Raw genomic sequence first — 19,016 nt, 5'->3', positions numbered from 1 at the left:
GAAACCTTGTGAGCTGAGATCTTCTGCAGGAAATGTTGGGCAGACCTACATAATTTGGGGACCAAGGGAGATGGATGAAAAGGTGAGCAGAAAGGATCCAGTTCACATAGCAGTGAAAATGAATGATCTAGATACCCAGATAAATCTTTAAAGCAAAATGTTAAGTCGTAGAAGCAAGTTCTGCAGAATGCTTACAACACGGTACCACTTTTTACAAATGTTTTAAACGTATATAATGTGTGAAACAGTGTCATGTGTTGATGAGGGACATAACACATACAGTAAAAGTATAAAGAATTGCATGGGAATAGTAACTCCAAATTGTACTTGTTATCTGGTGAGTAGAGGACCGGTGGGATGAGGAAATGAGACCAACTGGGGGTACACAAGCATCGCTAATGTTTTGTGGTTGAAGCTGGGTGGTGACAACATGGGCGTTCAAGTTATTATTATTTTGTTCCTTATGTATACCTTAGCTATTTGACAATACACTCAGAAATTCTACAGTCATCTCTTAACCCTCGCCCCCAGAAATGCCCACAGGTCTTCCAGACGTTTACCTCTGCCTTGATTTTCTGCTTAAGCGGCCAGCACCCTGAGCCCCTCGCGGCCCAGCCCTGTAGGCCCCCTTCGCGGAGTGATCCTGCCTACTTCCAGGAAAGGGCAGAGTCTCAGGCGCCTCCTCCCTCCTGGGCAGGGATTTGAATGTGGTTGGGCATCGAGGTAGCCTGTGGAGGACCTGTGCGGTCCTACAGTGACCCTTTTTGCAGTCGCTCGGCTCAAAGCTTCGGATTCTCCTCATCCCCCCGGGTCCGGTCGCGCCGATCCCTTGCGGGTTCCTGAGAAGTGAGTGGGACAGCTGCGACCGGGTCTCGGCCCGGCCCAGGCTGCTTGGGCGGGCTCCGTTTCCTGCGCTGGGTCCACTGAGACCTCGAGCTCTTGGGCAAAAGGTGAGGGGGGGGTCTTGCAGGGAGGGCTCCAGAGGGCCTTCTGGCTCTGGGCGCGGGAGATGGAAGACAGTAGATGGAGAGACATTGACTTACCAGAATTTTAAGAGGGCCAAGTACGAGCAGAAGAGGAGCACTGGAGTCAGAACTGACTGAACGCTGCAGGAGTCCCCGAGCGCTACGTCCGTCCCCGGGCGCGCGGGCTCCGTCAGCGCCCCCGCAGTTCGCTCCTCTTCCCCTTGGCCCACCTGCGTCGCGGCTGCTCTTGGTGGCAGCCCTTTGCAGCAGGCATCACCTCTTTACAGATTAAAACACCCGCAAGAGAAAGCAGCTGGAATCAAAATTCTCAAATTATTGGGGGGATGGGAGCGGGGAGGGGGAAAAAGCGGAGCTGAGTTTCTGCTTCCTGCTCCGCCTAGTGCCGGCACCCACCAGTTCCCCACCCGACAACCCCGGCGGACAGCCGCAGCCGCAGCCGCTCATGGGGCAATTCGAGCAGGAGTGGCGGGGCTGGAGGCGTAGTGGGGAGAGGCCCGCGGAGCGCGCCTGAGCCTGGGGCGTCTCAGGAAGGGCCAGAGCCGGGCCGGGGAAGTCTGGAAGTCGTGGGCTTGCTCCCAGGTCTCCCTCCCGGGGCTGGGCGTTGGAACTGCAAACCCCACTTCCCCCCCCAAATGAATCAGAAAACGAAGAGAAGCAACAAAGAAGCCCCACTGCCCATATCGACCCCATATCCACCCAAAGTTAACCAAAGCTGTTATCTTTGGAGTGGGTTTCCCAGTCCATGTAAACGGTACTGTTGGGCTGTCCCTGTCTGTCTCCTGCGCGACGCCCCGCCCCACGAGGGCTCACCGCGCTCAGCTGATATAAAGGGCGGACGCGGCAGGATTTGGACTTTGGAGGCTCCATCGCTTACCCGGGGAGGGAGACATGCTGCCGAGGAGAAATACTGGCCGGTAATGAGTGCCCCCCTCCCCTCCGCTTGTTTACACAGGTCCTCCAAAAGCCTCCCCTAGTTGGTCCGAGCGTTGTGGGTTATTGTTAAGTTGATTTAACAAAAGCCTCCCCAGCTCCGCGCCCGTTCCTGCGACTGGGCTGTGGCGAAGGCGGGGCGCGGCGACGGCAGCTCCTCGGCACTGGACGCTGCGGCGACAGCTTCTTTCTCGCTCCAGGGATTTGGTTTGTTGACTCTCGGTAGCAACTTCCAACGACAGCGGGCTGTGGAAGACCCGGGAGCTGGGTGGCTTGGAACGCGGGACGAGCTGGGGAAGAGGGAAGGCAACAGAGCCTAAATCTTACCAAACCAAGCCTAGTAGAAATTCCCCCACGCTTCAGGAGCACGAAGGGCTTTAGAGGAAACGACTAAATCCGGTGCCGAGTCTCCTGCAGAGGAAGCCAAGGGAGATTGTGGCCTGGGGGCAAGTAGCGTCAGTGTCCGGTCTGTTACAAGAGTCTGTGTGTGTTTGCCTGTAAGTCCCTGGTTTGGAACATCAAGCCTTCAAACAGTAACAGCATCGGACAGGGTGGGTAGGCTCCCAAGGTAGCGCTCAGAGCCCTGCATCCCCCCAGAAGTGGCTACGTAGAGCCCCTGTGGGTTCTGTCTGCAGAGGCTGCGGCTGCGGTGCGTGATTGTTTTGTACAGAATGTCCTAGGAGCCAGAAGGGAATCCTTTAGGACTGCTGCAGGAGGGAGGGGAGGCTTGACGTTGGGACTTTGCAATAGCTCCTTCGCGATTTCCTACCGATGGGGTGGGGTTGGGTGCGGTGGTTCAAAACCAAGCCTCTAGGAGAAGATGGGCGCGGTGACTAAAGTTTCTGGCGTTGTCCTATCAGAAGAAGGCGAGGTTGTGCCTGTCATGGTGGGGGGAAAAGAAACTGATTCCCAATCTGCCTGTCAGGGGCGGAGCTGAGAGTTTCTGTGGCTGGCGAACGGATGAGCGCTGAGTGTGACAGCATCCTGGGTCAGAAGCATTCATTTAGACATCACAAGAATTTTAAACTCGTTTGTGTAAATAGGAAATTAACAGTCACAGATTTTATTACCTCCCTGCAAGTGGAAGAAGAGGGAAATGTCATGATCCTCTTCTGGCCTATGAAAATTCACAGGTGTTTATACCTATCAGAAAGCAGAAATCGACTTCAGTATTATTGTCATGGCAGCAGGACATTAAGTAACAACCACTAATAATTACAGTATTTCTGAAGGCTAATTGACACGTTCACAGGCCAGAACAGTCTCTGAAGACAGATGTCTTAGAAGATGACTTTGTTAGAAAAAAATCTACAAGGGCGATTTTATGAAGCTAAATACTTCCTTCTTTTATGCATCTGTAAGGGAAGAGAGAACATTTCTTCTTATATTGCTGGAGTAATTTTCGGTGGCTGTTTTCCATACCACGCACTAAGCTTCTGCTGACAAGGGACTTGGCAGGCTTGAGAGGTATAAATTCACGACAGGCAAGATGAGGGCAGGGGAGTTATTATCAAGTGAATGAGGGGGCATGTAAAGGTCTCCATCTGGAGTATGCAGAATTTGGGACACTAACCCTGTCATAGATTTTGTTTCTATGGAAAAAACTCAGTAAGAGCCGGCACATAAATATCCTACTGCTTTTTGAGTTGTAACAAAATATTTTAACTTATTTTTTCAAAGTTATCCATGCATGAAGTTTTTAATAACTTTAGGAGGAATTTTTTAATTGAAACGATTGTACGTTTCTGTGGGTTACAGTGTTGAATATTAATACCTATGTGCAATATGTGCTGTTCAAATCAGGGTAATTAAAATATTCAACATTACACGATGTAATATTTTGTGGCCCATTACCAATTTCTTGCTACCCCTCCCCACCCCCACCCCCCGCCTTTCTCTCCTCTGGTGACCTCAGTTTTGTTCTCTCCTTTAGAAAGTTCAACGAATTATTGTGATTGTTTTATCTTTCTTTTTTTGTTGTTGTTGTTTATTTTTTTCAGTTCCCACTTATGAGTAAGGACATGCAGTATTTCTCTTTCTATGTCTGGCTTATCTCACTCAACATAACTTTTTTCTAAGTTCATCCGTGTTGCTGCAGATGGCAGAATGTCATTCTTTTCTATGGCTGAGTAGTATTCCATGGTGTATATAAGCATATTTTCCTTACCCAGTCATCCGTCAATGGACATTTAAGCTGGTTCTGACTCTTGGCTATTGTAGATAGAGCTGTGATAAACGCAGGAGTGGAGGTATCCCTTTGACGTGATGATTTCCGTTCTTCTGGGTATATACCCAAAGCAATAGGGTTACTGGATATATGGCAGTTCTATCTGCAGTTGTTTGAGGGACCTACATACTGTTTCCCGTAATGGCTGCACTAGTTTACAGTCCCACCAACGGTGTAGGAGGGTTCTCTTTTCTCCACATCCTCGCCAGCATTTGTTATTATCTGTCTTTTTGATAACAGCCAGTCTAACTAGGGTGAGATGACATCTCAATGTGGTTTTGATTTACATTTCCCTTCTGTCGCTAAGCAACATCACTAAATATTGAGCATTTTTTTCATGTGTCTGTTGGCCATTTGTTTATCTTCCTTTGAGAAATGCCTCTTTACCTCCTTTGCCCATTTTTTGATCAAGTTACCTTTTTTACTGTTAAGTTATTTGAGTTCCTTGTATATTCTGGATATTAATCCTTTGTCAGATGTGTAGTTTGCAAATATTTTCTCCCATTCTGTAGCTTGTCTTTTCACTCTGTTAACTGTTTTATTTGCAGTGTAGAAGCTTTTTAGTTTGATATAATCCCATTTGTTTATGTTTTTCTTTTGTTGCCTGTGCTTTTGAGGTCTTATTCCTAAGGTCTTTGCCCAGTCCTACTTCTTGAAGTGTTTCCCCTATTTTTTTCTTTTAGAAGTTTTATAATTTCAAGTCTTATGTTTAAGTCTTTAATCCACTTTGAGTTGATTTTAGTATATGGCGAGAGGTATGGGTCTAGTTTCATTCTTCGACATATGGATATCTAGTTTTCCCAGCAGCATTTATTGAAGAGGCAGTCTTTTCCCCAATGTATGTTCTTGGTGCCTTTGGCAAAGATCAGTTGGCTGTAAGAATGTAGGTTGTTTTCTAGGTTCTCTATTCTGTTTCACTGGTCTGAATGTGTTTTTATGCCAGTACCATGCTGTTTTGGTTACTATAGGCCTGTGGTATAATTTGAAGTCAGATGGTGTAATGCTTCTGGCTTTATTTATTTATTTTTTTGCTCAGGATTTCTTTGGCAATTCAGGGTCTTTTGTTGTTCCATGTGAATGTTAGGATTGTTTTTTCTATTTCCATGAAGAATGTCATTAATATTTTGATGGGGATTGCATTGAATCTGCAGATTGCTTTGGGTAGTATAGACATTTTCACAATGTTAATTCTTCCAATCCATGAACATGGGATGTTTTTCCATCTTTATGTGTCCTCTTTAATTTCTTTCAGCAGTGATTTGTAGTTCTAATTTTAGAGATCTTTCGCCTCCTTGGCTAAATTTATTCCTAGGTTTCTTTTTTTTTTTGGTGACTTTAAATGGGCTTGCTTTCTTGATTTCTTTTTCTGCTGGTTCATTGTTAAAGTATAAAAATGCTACTGATTTTTGTTTATTTCTTTTGGTATCCTGCAACTTTACTGAAATCATTTATCAGCCATATGAGTTTTTTTTGTTATTTTTTTGTAGAGTCTTTCTGTTTTTCTATACATAGGATCATGTCATCTGCAAACAGAGACAGTTTGACTTCATCTTTTCCAGTCTGGATACCCTTTATTTCTTTCTCTTGTCTGATTACTGTGTTTAGTACTTCCAGTACTATGTTAAGTAGGAGTGGTGAGAGTGGGCATCCTTGTCTTGTTCCTGTTCTTAAGAGCTTTCAGCTTTTCCCCATTCAGGGTGATATTGGCAGTAGATTTGCCATATGTGGCTTTTATTGTGTTGAGATACTTTCTTTCTACACCTAATTTTCTGAGAGTCTTTATCATGAAGGGATGTTGAATTTTGTCAAAAGCTTTTTCCTGTGTCTACTCAGATAGTCATATGGTTTTTGTCCTTGATTTTGTTGATGTGGTGTGTCACATTTATTGACTTGCAAATGTTGAACCATCCTTGCATCCCAGGGATGAATTCCACTTCATCATGGTGTATAATTTTTTTTAATGCTTTGTTGTATTTTGTTTGCTAATATTTTGTTGAGGATTTTTGCATCTATGTTCATCAAAGATATTGGCCTATAGTTTTCTTTTTTGTTGTATCTTTGTCTGGTTTTGTATCAAGGTGATGTGTCCTCATACAATGAGTTGGTGACAATGGCCTCTGTTTCAATTTTTTGGAATAGTTTGAAGAGAATTGGTTTAGAGGTTGGTAGAATTCAGCAGTAAAGCCATCTGTTCCTGGGCTTTTCTTTGTTGGGAGACTGCTGATTACTGCTTCAATCTTGTTGCTTGTTATCGGTCTGTTCAGATTTTCTGTTTCTTCTTGGTTCATTCTTGGTAGTTTGTATGTGTCCATAAATTTATCCATTTCCTCCAGGTTTTCAAATTTGTTGGCATATGTTTCTTATAATAGTCTCTAATTATTCTTGTATTTCTGTGGTACCAGTTGTAATGTCTCCTTTCTCATTTCTGATTTTGTTATTTGGGTCTTCTCTCTTTTTTCTGTTAGCCTAACTAATGATTTGTCTATTTTGTATATCTTCTCAAAAAACCAACTTTTTGTTTCATTGATCTTTTGTATCATTTTCTGGGTCTCTATTTTATCTAGTTCTGCTCTGATCTTAACTATTTATTTCTGTCTGTTAATTTTGGGATTAGACTGTTCTTGTTTTTCTAGTTCTTTGAAGTGTTGCTTACTTGAAATCTTTCTATACTTTTGATGTAGGCATCTATTGCAGTAAACTACCCTCTTAGTACTGCTTTTGCAGTATCCCACAGGTTTTAGTATGATGTGTCTTTATTTTCATTCAATTCAAGGAATTTTTTGATTTCCTGTTTAATTTCTTCTTGGATCCATAGGTCATTGAAGAGCATATTGTTTATTTCCATGTATTTGTATAGTTTCCAGAGTTTGTCCTGTTATTGACTTCTAGTTTTAATCTGTTGTGGTCTGAAAATATACTTGAAATAATTTCAATTTTTAAAAAATTGTTGAGACTTGACTTGTGACCTAACATGTAGTCTATCCTGGAGAATGTTTCATGTGCAGATGAAAAGAATATATATTCCATAGTTGTTGGATGAAATGTTCTGTAGATATCTGCCAAGTCCAATTGGTTTAAAGTGTAGTTTAATTCCTGTGTTTCTCTGTTGACTTATTGCATAGATGATCTGTCCAGTGCTGACAGAGGGGTGTTCAGGTCCCCAACTATTACTGTGTTGGGGTCTATCTCTTTCTTTAGGTCTAATAGTGTTTGCTTTATATATCTGGGTGCTCTGGTGTTGAGTGCATATATATTTATGGTTGTTATTTCTTCTTGCTGGATAGATCCCTTTATCATTATATAATGGCCTTCTTTGTCTCTTTTTATAGTTTTTGGTTTAAAGTCTACTTATCCGATATAAGAATAGTTACTCCTGCTCATTTTTGGTTTCCATTTGTGTGGTATATCTTTGTCTATCCCTTCACTATTAGTCTGTGTGTGTGTTTGCAGGTGAGGTGAATCTCTTGTAGACAGCGTATAGTTGGGTCTAGATTTTTAATCCAATCAGTCAGTCTGTGTCTTTTGAGTGGGGAATTTAATCCATTTGCATTTATGGTAAGACAACACCCCTGGCATTTTATCAAATTTTGTTTGGATCTTTTAAATATCTTTTGTTCCTTTTTTTCCCTTTTATTGTTTGTCTTTAGTGTTTGTTGGTTTTTTGAGGTGGTAAGATATAGTTTCTTTCTCTTTCTCATTTGCATTTTTGTTCTACCAGTGGGTTTTATTCTTCTTTGTGTATCCATGGTAGTGATTATTATCTTTTTGTATTCATGATGCAGGAGTCCCATGAGAATTTCTTGTAGGGCTGGTTATATGGTGGTGAACTCCCACTGTTCTTGTTCGTCTGGGAAATACTCTTCCTCCTTCTTATCTGAAGGTTAGCCTTGCTGGGTACAGTATTCTTGGCTGGCAGGTTTTTTTTTTTTTTTCTTTTAGTATTTTGAATATATTATCCCATTCTCTTGTGGCCTGGAGAATTTCTATTGAGGAGTCTGCTGTTAGTCTGATGGGGATACCCTTATAGTTGACTTAATGCTTTTCTCTTGCAATTTTTAGGATTCTCTCTTTGTCTTTGAGTTTTGCCAGTTTGACTACAATGTGTCTTGGAGAGGACCTTTTTGAATTGAATCTGTTTGGGGATCTTTGAGCCTCCTGGATCTGAAGGCCCATGTCTCTCCCTATATCTGGGAAGTTTTCCACTGTTATTTCATTTAATATGTTTTCAATGCCGTTTCATTTCTCTTCCCCTTTTGGAGCACCCATGATCTGGATGTTTGTTGTTTGTGCACTTAAGGTTGTCTGCTAGCTCTCTTAGTTTTTCTTCATTTTTTAAAAATTCTTTTTTCTTTTCTCTTTCTTTCTTTCTTTCTTTACTTTTCTTTTTTTCTTTTTTCTTTCTTTCTTTTTTTTTTTTTTTTTGGTTCACCTGGGTTATTTTAGTAAGACTATCTTCAAGATTAGAAATCTTTTCTTCTGCTTGCTCTAGCCTGCTATTTAAGGTCTCAGTTGCTGTTGCTTTATTTCATTGAGCGAATCCTTCAGTTCCAAGAGTTCCACTACATTTTTTTTAAAGATATTAATCTCTTTTTAAATTTCCTCCTTCATATCCTGGATAGGTTTTCTCATTTCATTGTGTTGTCTAACTGAGTCTTCTTACATCTCATTGAATTTCCTTAAGATTGTTGATGCCCTAGGGACTAAAAATTCCAGTGACACAGGAAAAATAACTGGAGTAGAACCTATTAAATTCAGACAGATCCTACCAAACCATTATCAAACTTCCCCAATATCCTTTGAAGCCAGAAGAAGAGGAGGGACTTGAACCCATGGTTGAAGGCCTTATTTCCAAAGATCTTCTCATATCCCACACTCTCCCTTGTAATATTCCTGTCTTGCCAGTGAAAAACCCAAATTGGCAAAGATATTGGTTTGTTCAAGACTTCAGGCCACCAATAAAATTTACTTTTGTTTTCCAGTAGTATCTAAACCACATACCATCTGTCAATTCTACCTGCAGTCACTTGCTTTATTGTAGGAGAAATTTTCTCTGCCTTTTTCAGCCTGCTTTTTGACTAGGATAGTCGATACTTTTTTGCCTTCACTTGGGGGAAGACAATCATATAACTGGACAGTCTTGCCTAGTTCATTGAAGCCCCTTTTGTTTTTCAGTTCCTCAATCAAGACTTAAAGTATCTAAATTTCCCTTGTGACAGAGTTCTGATAAAATATGTAGATGATGTCCTACTTTGTTCAGAGAACAGGGAAGTCTTTAAAAAGGATTCCATTTACTTGTTCTCAGCCTTAGCAGAAAAGGGACATAATATTTCAAAAGATAAATTACAATTTTACCCAAACACAGTCCACTATTTGGGGCATGCCCTATGTAAGGAGGGACAAACATTCTCTCCTGATAAACTAAAGATTACCTAAACTTATCCTAGAGCCCTCACAAAATGACAGCTGTCATTTCTAGGCTTGACTGGATATTACAGACAATGGGTATCAGAATTTTCTGTGATTGAAATACCTTTTCATGAATTAACTAAGTCCTTAGAGAACAGCCTCTCCTCTGAGAGCCTGAACATAAACAGGCCTTCTGGAACCTGAGGAAGGTTCTTCAACATCCTCCTTTCTTAGGCACCCCTAACTACAAAAAGCCATTTTGTCTATTTGTGCATGAGTGATCTGGACAAGCCCTTGTGGTTTTAACTCAACTTCATGGGAACCATCAAAAAACCATTACTCTTGACCCTGTTGCAAAAGCTTATCCCTCTTTTCTTTGGGCAATAGGTGCCACTGCAAAACATGCTGATGCTTCTTCTGAACTAGTTCTAGGCTCCCTGCTGACTTCATCATTCCTCATGCAGTACAGACATTACTACTGACTGAGAACACCCAATACTTCTCAGTCAGCAGATTATCCTCTTATGAGATTCTGTTACTCTCTCCCTCTCTCATTACTATTTACTGCTACACCACTCTGAATCCTGCCCTTAGCAGAGGAAGGGGAACCTCATAATTATATTTTCTTGGTTAGGGAAGCTTCTGTACCACACTCAGATTTGTTGACTCCCACTGAGAACACTAACTTAGTATTATTCATTGATGTATTGCAACTTAAAACTGAAACTGAAGGTTACCCAGCAAGATGTGCTATCACTAATTTAAGCTCTTCTTTAGAACATAGTCCTCTACCTGAGGTAAAATTAGCCTAGATGGTGAACTAATTGCACTTACTGGAGTTTTGCAACTAGCTGAAGACCAGCAAGTAAACATATACACAGATAGGTGTGTTTTTGTGCTTTTGAAACAAAGGGGGTTTGTCACCTCTGCAGGAACCCCAGCAGAAGTGGACAGTAAGATGAGGGACTTTTAGACACACTCCTACTTCCCACAGGGGTATATAAAGGTTGAGGAAACTAAGGTAGAGGAAACACTCTAGCAGATTATTATGCCAAACAAGAAGTCTTAACTAAGGTTATGATACTATCTAAACCCTCAAAGGATAAATCTCTTGAGGGATTCAAAGAGGCTATCACAAAATATCATCGTTTAGCCCCCGATTTTGAAAAGGAAGAATGGAAACATGTGGTTGAATCCTTTATTCAAGTAATCTCTGGAACTCTTTAAATGGCCACTTGCTGGCATCAAGTTATTTAAAATGGATTTTAGCTAAATTTCTCCATGAAATTATTCATTATAATATAGACAAATTGGTTACTGTCTTAAATCAACATTTGGGGGCAATTTTAAAAAGACAGCTGAGACTGTTTTCAGGTAATGTGTCATCTGTTGGCAACATGATCCTGGAGAATTATAAAGCTGAGACCTGGTCAGTAACCAGAGCCTCGAGGGCCTTTTATCACCTTCAGCTGGACTTTATCCAGTTTCCACCCTCGATAGGATTTGAATATGTTTTAGTTATTTGTATGTATAGTTCCAGGATGAATTGAAGCATTTTCTTGCCAAAACGCTACAGTCCTTCAGCCACTAAAAGGCTGCTTGATTTTGTTTCCAACATGGAGCATACCAACTTTTATATCAAGTGATCAAGGCACATACTTTACAGGAACCATATAAAAGAACTCTGTAAGATGTCACCCATTACTCAAAAACTATACTGTCTTTACCATTCACAATCTTCTGGAAATGTTGAAAAGACCAATGGCCTATAATTTAATTTAATTTTGAAATGTAATCCTTTAATTTAATCCTTAAATTAAAATTGGCAAATCTTTCAGAAACCCTTGTGCTTCCTTGGTCAAAGGTATTCCCAACTAACCCTTATGGCCATGAGGTCCATTTCCTCAGAGATATTTTGGTTATCCTTCTGTGAATTAGTAACTGCAAGGGATTTTCCCTGCAATACTGGACTATGTCCTACTGCATGCACGCATGGCAAAAAATCTCCAAGGACTTACATACTATACCCAGTTCTATCACCAACAGGTCAAGGCTGCCTTCCCACATCTTTCTAAACAACCTTGGGATGATCTTCAGCCAGGAGATTTCATCTATTAGAAGAGATATTAGAGAAAAACTTCTCTTGAATTTCATTGAAGGGACCTTATCAGGTACTGTTAACAAATACAGCAGTGAAACTCCAAGAAGTCATTCCTTAAGTTCATATTTCCTAACTAGAGAAGCAATTTAGAATTCTACAATTGGAAAACTATTCCAACAGAGAACCTCAAACAAAGGATTCTCAGAGATTTTCTAGAAGTAACTGATCTTCAGAGACAGACAGCTAACCCAAGACCTTTGGAACAAGTGGATGACCTGAGATGTCAGACCAAGACCCCTGTATAATTCCTGTTTTGGTTCTTATCTGCTTGCTTATAATCATTCTTCTTCTCATTTTTCATAGACCTGTGGTTGTCATCCACCTATAATGGACCTTTTTCTCTTTTCTTCTCTCCTTATTATAATTGTTAGATGAGAACCTATTCATTCTAATGCCATTCTTAGATTATCCCAAATAGTAACCACTGCCCTTAATGTTATTGATTGCTGGATATGCCATTCATCACCAAACCCCCGTGATAAAAACCTTTGGTCAATTCCAGTCTTATCTAATGAGACCATAGGAAATTACAGCCAATGGCATTTCCACTTGCACCTACATGGACAAATGACCTTAAACAAATCAACCTGTGACTTTGCTAGTGTTCCCCTATCCTAGAAAAGGAAGCAATTATTACAATCTATTGATCAGACCCTAGGCAATTATAACTTTGAATTCAACAACCTTCATAGAGCAGTGAACCAAATCCTCACAACCTGGAAGAGACTAATAGAGACCCAAATATCTAACCCAGCTATTAGAAGGCCTTGTTCCAACTTCATGTTGTAAATAAATTTTTTCCTGGATCTCTATGCATTTCCTGGATACTGCTTCCTTTGTGCCCAGGTTCCTGGTCTTCTTTGCCTCAAACGAATACCCCATGCACTTTAGGAATCATATTCAGAGACCTGTCTATATACAGAAACCCTAACTCTATAAATCATGAAGTTTGGAAACTCCGACACTAATGTGAGATCCAAAATGAGGCCACCTTGATTATTTGGGGCCACTATTTAGTGGAATTTCTGACTCACTGTTTATATAAACAATCAGAAAGCATTCCAACCATGGGAATCATACAATAGAAAAGACTGTAAGAAAGTTGTCACTGGCTCTGACAGAAGTTATTAATGATACTATAACTTCTCTAGATAGAACACAAATTAACACAAGTAGTAATGAGCAATCCCTGGTACAAGTAGTGACAGACAATTGCATTGTTCTAGAATTCTTGTTGACTGGCTAGAGTGGCATCTGTGCCGTTGCTATTACTTCTTGCTGTACTTGGATTAATGAAAGGGCAATGTGGAACAGGCTATACATATCTTAAGGAAAAAGCTACTTGGCTATCTAAGATTGATCCTCATGGCTTACGGGATTTGTTCTTTTGGCCTGGGTTGAGTAACGGGGTTCCTGGTTCCAAGGCATCTTACGGGCACTATTCTTGCTTTTGTCGTAGTGGTCATGATGCTTGTCCATTGCTTTCTTTCCAGAGTCTTAGATGCTTCTACATAGCTCTCTCATCAGATTATCACCTTGATGATACAACAACAAAAAATGTCAAGAAGATCTTGCAATACAGTTGACTGTGGAGGTGACTGAACAATCCTTGAGCGGTGAAGATAAGGATTTCTAGCCTTCCTTGAATTGGTTAACTTCTTACAAGCAAGAAAATGACCAAGGGAAGGGAAGAAGGATTGAGAGACTGAATATACATATGGGCAATAGCTAGATCATGTGTAAAAGTAGAACTCTGACCACAAACTCTGAGGCAACTGGCCCAGGAAGCCAAATCATAATCTCTGCAGCAGTTAGCCAAAAGTAGTCAGAACTTGGCAATAACCACTAGCTTTCCTAATTTTTGCCCCTATTTCCAATTCAGGACCAGCTAGAGAAAGCCAAATATACTCCCTAAACCAATCACATAGGAAGCCCCACTTCTACTAACCCTGCTTCCAGCTTCCCTATCAACAACCTTAAATGAGAGCATACCAGGAGCCTTCTCTTTTTCCACTCTAAAGCTTTCCCATACCCCTGCCTGCCTTTGAGTCTCTGCCAAATGCAAGTGATGGTGGCTGACTCCCTTGTTATAGTGAGCTCTGAATAAATAGCCTCTGCTTATTCTCATTTGGGCAGTCTTCATGTATTTCCACATAGTTTTAGGTTTTACATTTAGGTCTATGCAATTTTTGAGTAAATTTTTGTAGATGGTGTGATATATGGGCATCCAATTTTTCCAGTTCAATTTGTTGAAAATATTACACTTTCCCCATTTTGTTCCTTTTAAAAAAGTTAGTTGTTCATATATGTGTGGTTTTATTTTTGGACTCTTTATTCTGTTCCATGGATCTATTTATCTGTCTTTATACCAGTACCATACGGTCTCGATTACTGTAACTTCATAATTGAGGCTTGAAATCAGTTAATATTAGCACTCTAATTCTGTTCTTCTTTTAAAGAGATTTAAGTTTTGGAAAATCTCATATCTTTATCCATGTAGTGACCATTTCCAGTGTTCTTCCCTGCTTTGTGTATATTCGTTTTCCAACTGGTATCATTTTTCTTCTGCCTGAAGCACTTTCTTTAACATTTCTTGTATTGCAGCTCTGCTGCTAATGAATTCTTTCAGCTTTTATGTCTTAGAAAGTTTTTATTTCACCTCCCTTTTAAAAATTAATTTTTAAAAGGGAGGTGAAATTTACCTAATATAAAATTGACCATTTTAAAGTAAACGAATCAGTGGCATTTAGTTCATTCACAATGTTGTGCAACCAGCACCTCTATCAAGCTTCAAAACATTTTCATTACTCCCCAATAAAACCCTATTAAGCAATTATTCCCCAATCTCCTCTTCCCCTAGCCCCTGGAAACCGCCCATCTCATTTTTGTTTCAGTGACCTATCCGTTCTGGATATCTCACGTGAATAAAATCAAACAGTACATGACCTTTTGTGTCTGGCTTTTTTCACTGTGCATAATGTTTTCTAGGTTCGTTCACACTGAAGCATGTAACAGTACTTTGTTCCTTTCTGTGACTGAATAATATTGTATTTCATGGATATAGGACAATTTTTGTCCATTCATCTGTTGCTAGACATTTGGGTTATTTCCACCTTTCAGTTATTGTGAATAGTGTTGCTACGAACATTTGTGACTTGTTGAATCTCAAGGATTTGAGTACCTGTTTTCAATCCTGTTGGGTATATACTTAGGAGTGGAATGGCTGCGTCATGTAGAAATTCTATGTTTAACTTTGTAAAGAACCTCTAAACTGTCTGTCTTCCTCAACAGCTGTACATTTTTGTATTCCCATCGTCATTATATGGGGGTTCCAATTTCTCCATATCCTCATCAAGTTATTTTCAGTTTTTTAAAATAACTATCTTAGTGGGTGTGAAGTAATTTCCCTAATTACTAGTGACATTGAACATCATTTCATGTGCTTATTGGCCATTTGTATTTCTTCTTTGGAGAAATACCTGTTCGAGTCCTTTGCTCATTTTTTAAATTGGGTTGTTTGTCTTTTTGTTATTGAGTCATCTTAATTTTTAACAGATATTTTCACTGGACATAGAACCCTAGGTATTTTTGTCTTTCAGTGGTTTAAAGATATTGATCCACCATCTTCTCGCTTTCCTTGGACCTGACAAAAAAATTTAATGTCATTCTTTGTTACTATATATATATATGTAATGTGTGTTTTTCCTCTGGATGTTTTTAAGACTTTCTCTTTATCACTGGTTTTGAGCCATTTAATTATAATGTGCCTTGCTATGGTCTTCTTCATGTTTCTCGTGCTTGGGGTCTGTGGTCTTAGATCTTGATCTTGATTTTTTATAGTGTTCATCAAATTTGGAAAATCTTCAGGCATTATTTCTTCAGAAATGGTTTGGTCATTTTAGACAGGAAAGTGATCTAGTCCCTGGTACTCTATTCTGACTGGAAGTGGGAGTCTCGCATATGTCGTTTTGAAAGTCATAGTTCCTCCAGACAGAGTGAGAAGATGGGTGGCCCCTTACTATCCCCCTTTACTCCTGCCCTCTAGGCAACCTCTTGCCTCTCAGCTTTTTCTTTCGGCATTTGTTTCTATATTTCTAAACAACATGCTTATACTCTTTACTCCCCTCCCCCCAAGTTTTAGATGTTTCTTAGTCTGTTTGGGCTGTTATAACAAAATACCATAGAGTGGGTGACTGATAAACAACAGAAATTTATTTCTGAGTTCTGGAGCTGGGAAGTCCAAGATGAAGGCACTGATTTGGTGGTTGGTGAGGACCCTCTTTCTGGATCATAGATGGCACCTTCTCACTGTGCCCTCACATGGTAGAAGTGTCAAAGGAGCTCCCCTGGGCCACTCTTTAAGGGCACTAATCTCATTCACAGGGTGGTGCGTCCATGGGCTCTGATCCAGTGTTCCCTCTTCTGAGATCCCGTGTTGTCAGCTGGGGTATCAGAAATGTGTAAGGCCCACCCCAACCCACCACTCTGGTTGATTCAAGCAGTCATTGGTTTTCTTCCTACTTCAGAGAATTTTAAATTCTGTGCACGATGCCCAGCGTCTGCAATTGCAGGCATTCTATTCTGGTGTCCTCGACCACCCTGGTTATGTTTTCACCCTACTTGGCATTCCTTCTGTGTGTATGTTGGGGTTTAAATTTCTGGATATTTCATCACTCACAATTTTTTTCCTGTGGCTTATGAGGAGATAAGGAGGCAGGCACAGATATCTTTCCCAAGATTCTTAAATTGAAATTTGTTATTCTTCTAATTAGAAAAAAATTAAAAATGCAAAAAAAGATAATTCTTTTATTTTATGTATAGCTCTGCAAACCAACACAAGAATGTACTAAAGGAAAGCCCAGAAGGAAATGCATCAGAAATGCTAAATAGTTAAGTGATGAATCTACAAGTGTTCTTTTTCTTTAATTCTGCTTTCAATTTTTTTCCCAATTTCTTTTTACATTGAGCATGTATTGCTTTCACTGCTGGGGAAAAAAGTAAATTTAAAATAAAATAATATAGGGAACACTGAATCTGCCTTTGAAAAACAACAATGGTGAGTGTGTGTGTGTGTGTGTGTGTGTGTGTGTGTGTTTTAGTGTGTGTTTTAGCAGAGTCTAATGAATCTGTGTGTCTCTCAGGGTTGGGCTCTGGGGTTTTAACTAGGAATGAAAAGACACAGATGGAAAAATGGAGGGAGTCCTTCAGGAATCCATTGTCTGCCTGAGCAGAAAGCTTGTACCTGTATAACAATGCCTAGAAAAAAAAAATTTTTTTGAAAGCCTATTTTGGGGTAATCTTATTGTAAAATATATCACACATACAAAAGAGAATATAACTTTATTTTCACAGTTAAAAAATAATATTAAAATGAACACCCACTTACCCACCCCAGATTAAGAAATATGTTTCCAGTTCCAAAGATGCTTCTTGTATATTCTTACCCTCTAATTTTATCCTCTTCCTCCCGCACCAGAAGTAACCACTATTTTGACTGTTAGAGCTAATATTCCTTTGCTTTTCTTTATATACACTACCTATATATAATTCCTAAATAACATATTTAGTTTTGCCTGCTTTTGAACTTCATATAAGTGGAATCATACTAGATGTGGTTTGCATTTTTTTTCAATATTATGTTCTTAGAGTTCATTCAAAATAGTGCATGTAGCAGTACAAGTGAATGCTGTTTTCTATACCTAGCACAACTATTACAGTTTGTTTTCAGTCTTTTGCTATTTTGAACAGTGATGCTCTGAAAATTCTTGTTCACATCTCCAGGATACATGCCTTTTTTTTTTTTCAATTTTAATTTCACAAAACATTATCAGGTTAGTTCTTTTGCCTCTATTTCAGAATATATAAAAATAGGTTAAGTAATTTTCCCAAAGACACAAAGCTAGCAAATAGTGGGAAAGGAATGTAAACTCAGGTCTTCCTCCCTCCACTGCCCTAGATATTTACTATTATTCTATGCCACCTCCCTTTTGTTTATTGCTTTGTAGCCCAGCTGTGTGAAATTATTGTATACTGGGGTCAATCAAGTCATAAAAAGCCCCCCTTTGATCTGATTTCATGCTTTCCAAGCAGCCTTCTGAAATCTGGCTTCACATGTTCTGTACCTACAGGAGGAGAATAAGATGTAAGTTTGAGATAAATGCTTGAGCTCCCTGATAGTTACAGTTCTCACTGAACAGGAATCATGTACCATTATGGATCAGATACTTCAGTCTATTTTGAGTTTGGGGTAGTAAATAGCTTTCCTCAGACCTATCAACTTTGGGGTTCCTAAAAAGATTAATTTTATGGTCTTATAAGGCTCGACCTGGGATGTAGTTAAATTCAAGGACCTGCAATTCTTGGCAGATTGGACATGTGGCTTTTCCTGGCAATACCCCAACATCAACCTGAGGTCTTTTGCCAGTGTTTACATCATGTACCTCTGATTTATTCTCTTCTGGATCACTACTTTTTCTCCCGCAGGAGTAAAGTACTTTTTTTTAAAAAATGTCAGTGCTTGATGTTTTGTAGAGCTACTGTGGAGCAAGCTGAATATGGATCAAGATGTATTCTAGTGCTGGAGATGTTATTTTCAGTTTTGCTGATGCTCCGTCTAACTGAAACTGCCCCTCTATGGCCCCTGCTCAAAGAAGCAGAGCTGGGATGTGTGTGTGTGTGTGTGTGTGTGTGTGTGTGTGTGTGTGTGTGTGTGTGTGTGTGTATGAGCGTACTTCAAAAAGTTCGTGGAAAACTAAAATTAAAGCATAACTCGGTACCCTATAAATATGTATAATCAATATATTTCAATTAAAAAAAGGATAATACAAATCTTTCCATCAACTTTTTGAAGACCCCTCATGGGCTTTACACATACACACACACGCGCACGCGCGCGCACGCACACACACACACACACACATAACACACACACATATATATGTATATATACACACTTTTTTTTTTTTTTTGACAAGATGGAAACTGTTTGGATCAGGGGAAGCTAAAGGATCTGCTCCACAGCAACAATGATAAATTACCAACTCAATCAGATTTGTTCCTTCCCATAACTGGGCTACAAAAAAAATTTGAAAATTGCCCAGGTCTCAGTAACAGGAGAAATACAAAGAACCAAGAAAAACAAGAAACATCAGCACACCCAAGACACCTGTGACCATGCAAACTTTCCAGTGACATTCTAGCTCCAGTCCACAAGTTATCATTGTAAAAATTTCCTATTTTCTGCAGGTGACCTGAGAGACCCTGCCACTCAGAGAACTTGGCAGAAACAGTTAGGAAATCACAGCAG

General features: G+C 39.9%; 1 protein-coding gene across 1 annotated transcript in view; it reads left to right on the top strand.

Annotated features, from left to right (window-relative positions):
* The first annotated feature begins 1,859 nt into the window (after nucleotides 1–1,859).
* The window catches only part of SLFN5 (schlafen family member 5), a 30,612-nt gene continuing 13,455 nt past the window's right edge, over nucleotides 1,860–19,016 (top strand). The window contains exon 1 of the mRNA XM_063112570.1: nucleotides 1,860–1,900. Within this exon, the coding sequence (XP_062968640.1) occupies nucleotides 1,875–1,900 (26 nt within the window). The 5' untranslated portion in view covers nucleotides 1,860–1,874. The remainder of the gene's footprint in view (nucleotides 1,901–19,016) is intronic.

Source organism: Cynocephalus volans, chromosome 10 (assembly GCF_027409185.1).
Source record: "Cynocephalus volans isolate mCynVol1 chromosome 10, mCynVol1.pri, whole genome shotgun sequence".
Classification (NCBI taxonomy): Eukaryota; Metazoa; Chordata; class Mammalia; order Dermoptera; family Cynocephalidae; genus Cynocephalus; species Cynocephalus volans.
The sequence above is the reverse complement of the archived record's forward strand: the minus strand, read 5'-3'. Positions and strand labels throughout refer to the sequence as shown.